Source organism: Austrofundulus limnaeus, unplaced genomic scaffold (genome assembly GCF_001266775.1).
Source record: "Austrofundulus limnaeus strain Quisiro unplaced genomic scaffold, Austrofundulus_limnaeus-1.0 Scaffold7, whole genome shotgun sequence".
Classification (NCBI taxonomy): Eukaryota; Metazoa; Chordata; class Actinopteri; order Cyprinodontiformes; family Rivulidae; genus Austrofundulus; species Austrofundulus limnaeus.
Genome location: NW_013952409.1, coordinates 2,786,630 through 2,796,885, shown reverse-complemented (window position 1 = coordinate 2,796,885; position 10,256 = coordinate 2,786,630). Strand labels below are relative to the sequence as shown.

Below are 10,256 nucleotides of genomic sequence, written 5' to 3'. Positions count from 1 at the left end.
GTGTGGGGGGAGTGTGTGCTGAAGAGCGAGGGATGTGTGCCGCAGGGTTAGTGAAGGATGATAATTCACCGTTAAGCCTCCTAGAAAGACCAGCTGGCCCCTCTGGAGTCAGATGTCAGCCTCCGCAGCCAGGACTCACTCTGCGTGCACGAGCGCGCGCGCACGTTTGTGTGTGTGTATGTGTGTGTGTATGTGTTGGCGCTGGTACGTGGGTGTGTGCGCTGTCGTCAGTCTCACTGCTAGAAGGAAAACACCTGCACGGGGAGCTGTAGATTTTATCAGCCTAAGCTCCCTATCTCCGTGTCACTGGTGCTGGTCAGAACACACACACACGCACACACAAACACACACGCACAAACACACACGCACACACACAATCGCCATCTGCTAGTTAGTTAGGGCTATTGTTGTGAGCCATTTGGGTAGTGTGTAGAGGTTTGGCTTTGTGCAGATCTTGACCATCAGTTGGCCAGCTGGCCCCACGTTGGTTTTCCACTCGGTTGCAACAGAAAAGCGGGCCAGCAGAACCAGAACCAGAACCAAACCGAGCCCCACGGCCCCCAAAGTGCTTGTTAGCAAACGCAATTACAGAGAAACGACTTGTTTCCACAGATTATCTACAATTCTAGTTTTTAAATCGCTCTGGAGTTGTACAGCGGCCTGGCTGGAGGTGTAACAAAACCGTATTTCACACGGTTGTGTAAACGTGTGTAACCGCATGTGTGTGTGAAAACACAAACGTTCCTTTCTGTCGCAGGTTTCCTGGATTTAAAGTTTTTTTTCTTTCCGTGCCCTCTTTCCCTCACTAATCTATACTAGCCAGGTCATGCTGAGTTTGCTGTGCTCTCTTGTGAATGGACTGAATTATGCAGCATTGTAAGCGTGTCTGTGTGTGTGTGTGTGTGTGTGTGTGTGTCTGTGTGTGTGCGAGTGTGTGCTTGTACGTGCACACACATAAGCACGGGTACAGCTGGCCTGCTGGTTCCTTTAATCAGGGGATGGCCAGTCCGCATGAATGCCTGTATTGTTGGGTCATGTGTATTCAGGGCCATGATGTGTGGGATTTGTGTGTGTGCGCGTGTGTGTAAAACTCAACAGGGGTATCGGTGATTACAGCGTTTCCATGTGAAAGTGCACGTCACAGGATCACTGGGTCAACAGCTTTTAATCAGACACTAAGTTGTTTGTCAGGTTGTCTGATTCCTGATTGTCTTTGAGAAAGGACGATGAGTTAAGTGTGTGTGTTGCAAAGACAAGGTGCTCAGTGTTTCATCTGTGTGTGTGTTTTTTTTTATTTGTTTCCTCCAGGTCGAAACGAGCTGATAGCCAGATACATCAAACTGAGAACGGGGAAGACGCGGACGAGGAAACAGGTACTGGTGGTGTTTGAAAAGTAAACTCAACAACCGTAAAGAAAGGTATAAGACTCTAGCTATGTTGACATGTGAAAAATGAAAGGTATTTGGATTAAATAATCCAACTGTATCATTTATATGGGCATAAAATTAATTAATACGATCATGGCAAGCATTAACATTCACCTGGCTTTTATTAGGAGTAGAAATGATGTTCACAGAGTTGTAAAGTTTACATTTTAAACCACAGAAGAAGAAGTTCTACTAGAGCTGGGAGGTATGATCCAAATTTTATATACTGGTATTTTTCACAATTATACCAGTATCATGGTATTTTGATTGGCCTGAGAAGAAATGTAAGACTTTAAAGGATAATTTACTTTTCCAGGACTCACTGTATTTTCCTTTTCATTATAGCTCAGCTGATAATAAAAAGTACAAACGTTGCCTAATGATTAGCAAATCACCGTCAGCTGACGTTACTTTCTTTCTGCAGGAACTATTTATTGACTTTTGTATCATCGTGTTGCTGTTTCCCTTATATGATCAATCTTGTGCCAGCAGGAGTCGAATTTGAATTGTTCAGATTGAATCTGAATGTTCATAATTTGAAACTGAATGCATTCGTTTGAAAATAAATTTCACTAAATTGAAACTGAATTTAAAGTTTTGAATTTGAACTAATTTGCTTTGAAACTGTATTTTGGTTTATTAAAAACTCAGTTTGACTACTTTCACTTTCAGTTCCATAATTCAGATTTTTGTGTCACATCCTGGTCCTTGAGAAAGCCAGGCAGTGTAATCAAACACAGATCCACAGATTTATGTTTCACTTTGGTGAAGTTTCCCTTCTGTATGTAACAGAGTTGATGCAATCCACTGTAAAAGCGACAAAAACAGACAAAGGCTGTGTCCAAAACGACTGGCCGGATCCTCCGGAGGACCCAGACTACCCAGTCGCAGCGGGCAGGGTCCTTTGTAGACCGGGAAGACCGTAAAAAAAGAGGCTGTGAATTTGGACGGTCTAGCCTCCCCTCCTTACCCCGGCGTACGTCATGTCACCTAGCAACTGTGACGACGCTAAACAAGCAAACTTAAAACTAGAAAAATATCAATACATTAGCATTATTAATATCACAAAACTATAAAATTAACTTTAAGGTAACATTTGAAGAACTAACTGACCCGCTGTAGGTGCATGTTTATTTTGCATTTTTTAATGACAAAAATAATAATTAAAAACATGTCCATACAAATGATAAAAGTATTAGAATTACAACCGCTAAATTTTTAATTTTTATATCACCATATTTTTATTTAAAATGTATTCTATTCTCTCGCTTCGTCCGCCATTACTAGCATAAAAAAATCTCCGGTCGGGCCGCAATGCATTATGGAATACGCTGGACCAGGAAGGATCCATCGGACCAGTCCTTCGATTCGGACCAAAGGAAGGACGTATTTGTCGGCCGCATCGGAGGAGTCTTCGGTTTTGGACGTCCTTCGTCATGGCGCTGTGACGTATGCAGCCGACAAATTCGGCCTTCGGAGGACCCGGCCTGCCATTTTGGACACAGCAAAAGTTATTTTATTGCAGTGATTAATTTGACCTATATGTAGAAAATGTTACATTTACTGTACATCGCATCAAATTCAATTCCTGCTGGCACAAGATTTATCCCATGTTCCTTACTGGTTGTGAAGGAGGAGGGTTGATCAAAGATTATTATCGGGTTTTATCTTTTTTTTTTAAAACTTAACAGGATGACTCAGCCTCTGTGTACCAGTTAACTCAACCCGAGTACAAAACCACTTCCTCCGGGCTTTTCACAATAGAAGCACATTAACGGCTCTATACGTTAATGTCGCACATGAAATCTATCCGTAAACATCACTGAAGAGGTGTACTACTTTCAGCAATGGCGAAAACAGGAGCGTTTTTTTAAAAGTCAGTTAATAAGCAGCGGAATCGCCAAACAGCCATTTACTGAGAAGCCGCTAGCTTGCTAATGCATGTAGCGGTGCTGCGAGGAAAAGTGTCCCCCGTGAAACAGTTCGCTGACGTATGATGTAACGTTCCGAACGTGTTCCGGCTACTTAAACCTCTGAGTCGCTATTCAGAAAATTCACATCATGACAAAAATAAAAAATGTTTTTCGGTATGAACTGGTGTACCGCCCAGCACTCTGTGATGAACATGAACAAAGACGTTACTGCGCTCCGTGTTCCTACGCTTTTGAAGAAATGTTGTATTGCTAACCAATACGACATATTAGCATGTAGCCAGGTGCAAATACGTCAGGGTGATTTCGCGTTCACGTTCTCAGTCAAGTCAGTTTTCCACAACCAGAATCAATGTTTACTTGCACGCCGCTCAGATGATCAATCTGCATGAACCTCTCATTCAGATGACAAATTCATTCTGATGGAGCTGAATCAGATCAGAGTATTGGGGCGTCCAGACCAGTGATTCCCAACCAGGGGTACGTGTACCTCTTGGGGTACGTGATCATATTACAGGGGCTGGAAAAATTTACCAGGTTTGCAAAAAAATTAATAAAAATAGGACTGAGATATGTAGGGCCCCACAATGTGGAAAATGCAACCGTAATCACGAAATTGACACAAAATGGAATCCAGTATAAAATGTGGAATCTCATGGAATTTGGTTATTTGGGGTATTTGATGTATTTTGGATCCTGCTGCTTCCTTCACCTGCCATTACCTGGTTTCATTATTTAATTACTTGTTCACTTTCAAGGCAACATTTTTATTTTTATGTTTAATTTGAGCTGAAAATAATAAAATGTCTGAGAATTAAACATTCTAGGAAAGTTAAATAAATAATTTTCATTGAATAATCAGTTGTTGTGTTTGACAGAGGGGGTACTAGGGCAGTGGTTCCCAAAGGGAAAGGCAGTGGGGTCCTGAAAATATTTTTTGAATTAATTACACAAAAAAATGGCAACTAAGAACATTTTTCCTTTTGTTTTTACAAAATAATAAGATTGGTGTACATAAAATGGACAAAAATACCGTAATAAATAATGTTGCTATGCTCTTGTTTATTTGACATGAAAACCAACTTTTAAAAACTGTTACGGCCAGAGGTCTTTCTTCTATGTTTATACTAAAGCATGGAATGACATTCCTCAAAACATAAAGTCCATTTCAAAACTACAGCCCTTTAAGAAGAATCTTGTCTGCCATCTGCTGGACACTTTTTGTTGTGCTCATATTTAGATGTCCTATTTTGCAAACGCTGCCTTCCTGAAATTTGGTATGCTTGTTTGTCTTTGTGTCGTATAATGATGTGATTATGCTGTATTTCTGAGTGTTTTATGTGCTGCAGAACAGGAACCTGCTGTAAAACAGCAATTATGCTGAGTCAGGCTTGATTTTTAGTAATCTTTYCCTGTTAAATCAATAAATCAAATCAAATCAAAACAATGCTCATCAACCGACAACAACTGGGGGCACAGGCCTCTGCTGTTGGTATTTTGTGGGTCAAAAGCTGAAAAGTTTGGGAACCACTGGTCTACACGACACATTTTAATCCCAATTGGCCGTTTATTCCAATTACTTAAGTCCACGTAAGCATAGATAATGAGACCATCCGTCCAGGTTTTCGGGGTAACGTCCTGAGCTGAGCTCTTCCAGGTCCTTTCAGGGGACTTCACATGTTTTCTCGAGCCAGCGGTGATGTTTTCTCTTCCATCAAACCCTGGATCTCCCCGGAGGCCTCGTCCTGAAGGCACACGTCTGAAACACCTCTCTGGGAGAAGTGCTTCATCCTGCTCCTGAAGTGAAGCAGCAGCTCCTCTCTGATGGAAGCTCTTTTCAGGCACTTGGTGTGCGTGACGAACTCTTTCGGTCACTTCCCAAATCACACAGCCACAGGTGGAGGAGCATGTGTTCTCAGGTTTTGAGGAATAATTGATTTAGTCTTTTATAAACTGTGAAGCATTTATGAAAGCATTTCGACGTCTTTCCTACACCTCATCACAAACTAAACCCTGAACAGAACAGACGATTACATCACTGCTGAGACGGGACGTAACGGGCTGTTCTCAGGTGCCCTCTTTGAAGATGTGCGCAGATTGCTCTATTCACTCTTCTCAGGGGAGTGGATTGTGTGTAGGGTGTGTGTGTTTTGCATCTCTGTGTGTGTAGCTCCAGTATGGCAACAGTCCTTTCATAACCATGGCAACTCACTGTTTGGTTTCCCTCCCTCCTCTCCAGGTATCCAGTCACATCCAGGTCTTGGCTAGAAGAAAATCCAGGGAGTTTCAGTCCAAACTAAAGGTGAGCCGTGATGTTTGTGGATGTTTCCGCTTCCTCTGCTTCACAGGAAGTTGTAACGATGACTGCTCTGAGCAGGCACCACCCACACAAACCCAAATAAGTTTTTTTTTAAAGAATAATCTAAATTCAGTGTTGGTCCCTGATGAAGACTGGAGGAGATGCCTGTCCCACTGACTCCTGTATCCTTGGTGTCTAATTAAACTCCACTGCCTCTCGTCTCCTCCTCCTCCTGGCATTCTCCTCTTTCCTTACATTCATTCATTTCTCTTCCTCTCCCTCTCTCTCCCTCAGTCTGTTAATCTTGTCTTCCTTCTCACCATCTTTCTTCCTCACTGATGGTTGTAATTAACTTGGTGTAAAGCAACAAAGGAGAGCTTGTTTTCAGAGGAGGCCAGACGAAAGTCTCATAAAATAAATGACAAAAAGCTCCTCAAAGTGAGAAAAAAAGAATATTACTAGACATTGGTTTTTACGATGTAAAAACAAGTGTGCATTGCCATGTAGCATGTCATTGCAGCATGGCTTTGCCTGCAGCAATGGACTTGCAGAATGAACTTTGACCAAGTTCAAATGTGTTTTCTATACCAGCTTGTGCCTGTCTCGTCAGCAGGTGTTTGTAATTAAGTTAATTGAGTGACAATATGAAATTTGAAGAGATTTTTTGTTAAAGCTGCTTCAGCTGGGGTTTGAACTCTGGTCTCCCACATGAAAGTCCATGACATAGACCATTAGACAAATGGAGCTGTGGCAAAAGATGGTGGCAGGGGTTGGTTTTTATGTGTGCAGAAAGAGGCCACATTGCCAATACAATTATTGACACAAAAATGTATAATATTACAACAATAGAGCAGTATTAAGACAATATTATAGTAAAACATCAAAATACAATCATATTAGTATTGTAAACACTGAACTACTGAGTTGAAATATTAAATTATGGTGCAGTACCAACTTGAGTACAGCATGGGGCAGTATTGGACCAGTACAAGGCTCCATTGACTGCCATTATAATTCATTAAACATTAATATTTCAAAAACTATAAGTTTTACAGGCACCAAAAGGCATAGCCATCATTTGGCACAGGGGCTTTACAGATATAAATTACATTGGCAGCTCTAGGACAAAGTATGCAGGAGGAGAAGCATGGCAAAGTTGAGATGACTTGGATGGGAAACAAATCACAATGATGTGCATTGCCTTGGCAATGCACACTGATAATAGATATAGATTCAACACAAAATAGTTGTCGACGGTCAAACGACAGATGCTTCTGAAAGTAGATACTTAAACTTAGGACTGGGCGGTATGACCTCACATTCATATCAGGGTATAAACTGAATCCCTTCATGATAACGGTACATATCACAGTAGAAAATTATAATAAAAAACAAATATAATGTAATTTTTAGAGCATTTATTTAGCAGAAAACTGTAATCATAATCAAACCCAGCATTTTTGTTGTAGTGCAAATTAACATAACAGAATATTTTATACTGTATATATTGAAAAACAGTTTCAACAACAAACAAAACATTTCTCTTATTTTCAACAATATTAATTTAAAGTGGATGTTATAAACAGAACTTCTAGTAAAATTAGTCATTTAGACATAAAAATATTCTAAGTTGCCTAAATTGTTATAGTGTGACAGGAACTTAAGCTGCACAGTCCTGTCATAAAACTATTTTAGATAACTGGAATGTAAGTGTGGTGAAGCCAAATAAATGTAACATCTGCCTGCCATACAAAATTTTTGAGGATTTATTCTCTCTGTCCGTGTTTTAAAACTCTATATTTCTTCATTTCTTCTCAGAATATAGCAGCTCTGTTGACACAGATGTGATGACGTAACTGATGACAGGACGGTAGAGGGTCAGTTTCTACCGTAGGCCAACTTCATATCGTTTTTAACGTCTATCGCAGTCCTACTTGAACTTATTTTGGTGCAAACTAATGTTTTAGATTCAGATATTTTGTTACATTATAAACGAGAGATTGAATATGAGCCACCACAAACGTTTAAAACAAAACCTTGAACAATTTGTGGCCATTTTCAGTTGGGTTTCCTGATAATCTATCCAGGGGAGTTCATGAGATATTTTGCTAACAGGCCAATTGCATGACTCTCATTTTTCATAACAAGTAATGACAAAAATAACTATAATCTAAAAATGATTGGCTAATAACAATAAACCAAGTGCATTTATTTCAATTATCAACCAATTAACAAAACTTTCCTCAAACCAAGGCAGCACTTAAAATTCCTTTCTTTTTCAACATCTTGCCAGCAATTTAAAATTCCAAAATACTCCGCAAATAGAGTTTTTGTAGAATTTTAATAGCCTAGAATAAAAAAAGCAGCAAATGTTCAAACTGTTGACATTCTAAAAACCATGATTGGGGGATATATTGTTTGTTTTTGTGTGGATTTAAAGCTGAATTTGTTTCATAAATTTAAGTAAAACGTGTAAAACTCAATAAATGCATCCACTCTTTGTGTTTCTGGAAATATTTACAGTATTATTAAATGTGCAATAATCTCAAATTTAGACATGAATATAGATTTAAATCAGACCGAAGCAACATTTGTTAAAAGTTTAAAAATGGATTTAATAGAAAAACGAGGGCAACAGCAAACATTTCTTCCTTTCAGAACAGAAGCTGTTTGTTTTTAAGCTCAGGGATCAAACCCGTGCGGTTCTTGGAGTTTTAATATGAAAATCCATCCTGATTCCCATCTCAGTACCTCCTGTAATGTCATTACTTCTCCCAGGAGGAGGGATTTCTCTCAGTGCCAATTAACTTGAGTGAAGCTGCCAATTAGTAATTCTCCAGCTATCACAGTGCCTCTAATTCTATTTCATTCAGCTGTTTTCTGCTCCATGTTGCTTTTAGTTCAGATTTTACAAATGAGCCCCATATTTAATGTCTCTGTAAATCTGCATCAAGCAACTGTTGTCCTGGAGGCAGCTGCTCCAACAGCTGATGTTCCTCCAGTCTCATGAAGCTCCGACAGTTTTACTCACATGAATTCAGCTTTTTACTCAACATCCTTGTTGAAATGATTTTATTTTTGCAGCCTAAACACGTTTGCACACTTTGTGTAATTTTAGACTGGAAAAAAATCTAACCATTCAGAGAAAGGATGCTGTGATTTTTAGTTTTTGTAACTTCGAAAATATTTATTTACAAATAGATAAAGTTCCCTTCAATTATTTATTTTTATTTATTTTTGCACCTACCTATCTTACTTGTTCTATTGTTGTTTTCTTATGATACCTTAAGTAATTTCTTTTGCTATTTTTGACTTCTAAAAGCTAACCTTTTGATTCTTTTAGCTTTTAGCTACCCTTTTTCTGTGTAGCTGCTAACTAGCCTTTGGCTACTTTTAGCTTTATCCAGGTAATTGTTACCTTTAACATTTTCTGTTAGCTCCTGGGTAGCGTTTTGCTACATATCGCTAGCCTGTTGCTTTGTCTTAGCTTTTATTTAGCCTTTTTTTGTGTCGCTGCTAACTAGCTTTTGACAATTTTTAGCTTTTATCCAGGTTTTTGTTACCTCTAACTTTAGTCTATCCTTTTTCTGTTAGCTCCTGTGTAGCCTTTTGCTACATATTGCTAGCCTTTTTACATCTCGTAGCTTTTAGCTAGCCTTTTTCTGTGTTGCTGCTAACTAGCCTTTGACTACTTTTAGCTTTTATCCGGGTTTTTGTTACCTCTAACTTTAGTTTATCCTTTTTCTGTTAGCTCCTGGGTAGCCTTTTGCTGCATATTGTTAGCCTTTTACTTCTCTTAGCTTTAAGTTAGCCTATTTTTGTGTCACTACTAACTAGCCTTTGGCTACTTTTAGCTTTTATCCGGGTAACTGTTACCTTTAACATTAATCTATCCTTTTTTCTGTTAGCTCACGGGTAGCCTTTTGCTACATATTGCTAGCCTGTTGCTTTGTCTTAGCTTTTAGCTACCCTTTTTCTGTGTAGCTGCTAGCTAGCGTTTGGCTACTTTTAGCTTTACCCAGGTAACTGTTACCTTTAACATTAATCTAGCCTTTTTTCTGTTAGCTCATGGGTAGCCTTTTGCTACATATTGCTAGCCTGTTGCTTTGTCTTAGCTTTTAGCTACCCTTTTTCTGTGAAGCTGCTAACTAGCCTTTGACTACTTTTAGCTTTTATCCAGGTTTTTGTTACCTCTAACTTTAGTTTATCCTTTTTCTGTTAGCTCCTGGGTAGCCTTTTGCTACATATTGCTAGCCTTTTACTTCTCTTAGCTTTTAGCTAGCCTTTTTCTGTGTTGCTGCTAACTAGCCTTTGACTACTTTTAGCTTTTAGCCATGTTTTTGTTACGTTTAACTTTAATCTGGCCTTTTTCTGTTAGCTCCTACCCTTTTGCTACATAATGCTAACCCCTTTCTTATAGTTTTTAGCTTTTAACTTGTGTTTTCTTTCCTTTAGTTGTAACAACACAGCTTCAGCTTCTAATTTCACACTGGATTTTTACGGAAAAGGCTATTTCTCTAATTTCAGTCGGTGCTGCTGCTGCTGTGTGTTTGTGTGTGTGTGTGTGTGTGTGTGTGTGTGTGTGTGTGTGTGTGTGTG

At 39.3% G+C, this 10,256-nt stretch overlaps 1 protein-coding gene across 1 annotated transcript in view; it reads left to right on the top strand.

Annotated features, from left to right (window-relative positions):
* Positions 1–10,256, top strand: part of tead1a (TEA domain family member 1a) — a gene marked incomplete in the record, with an annotated part of 62,010 nt that overhangs the window by 30,979 nt on the left and 20,775 nt on the right. The window contains 2 exon segments of the mRNA XM_014032956.1: positions 1,309–1,373; positions 5,598–5,660. Of these exon segments, the coding sequence (XP_013888410.1) occupies positions 1,309–1,373; positions 5,598–5,660 (128 nt within the window).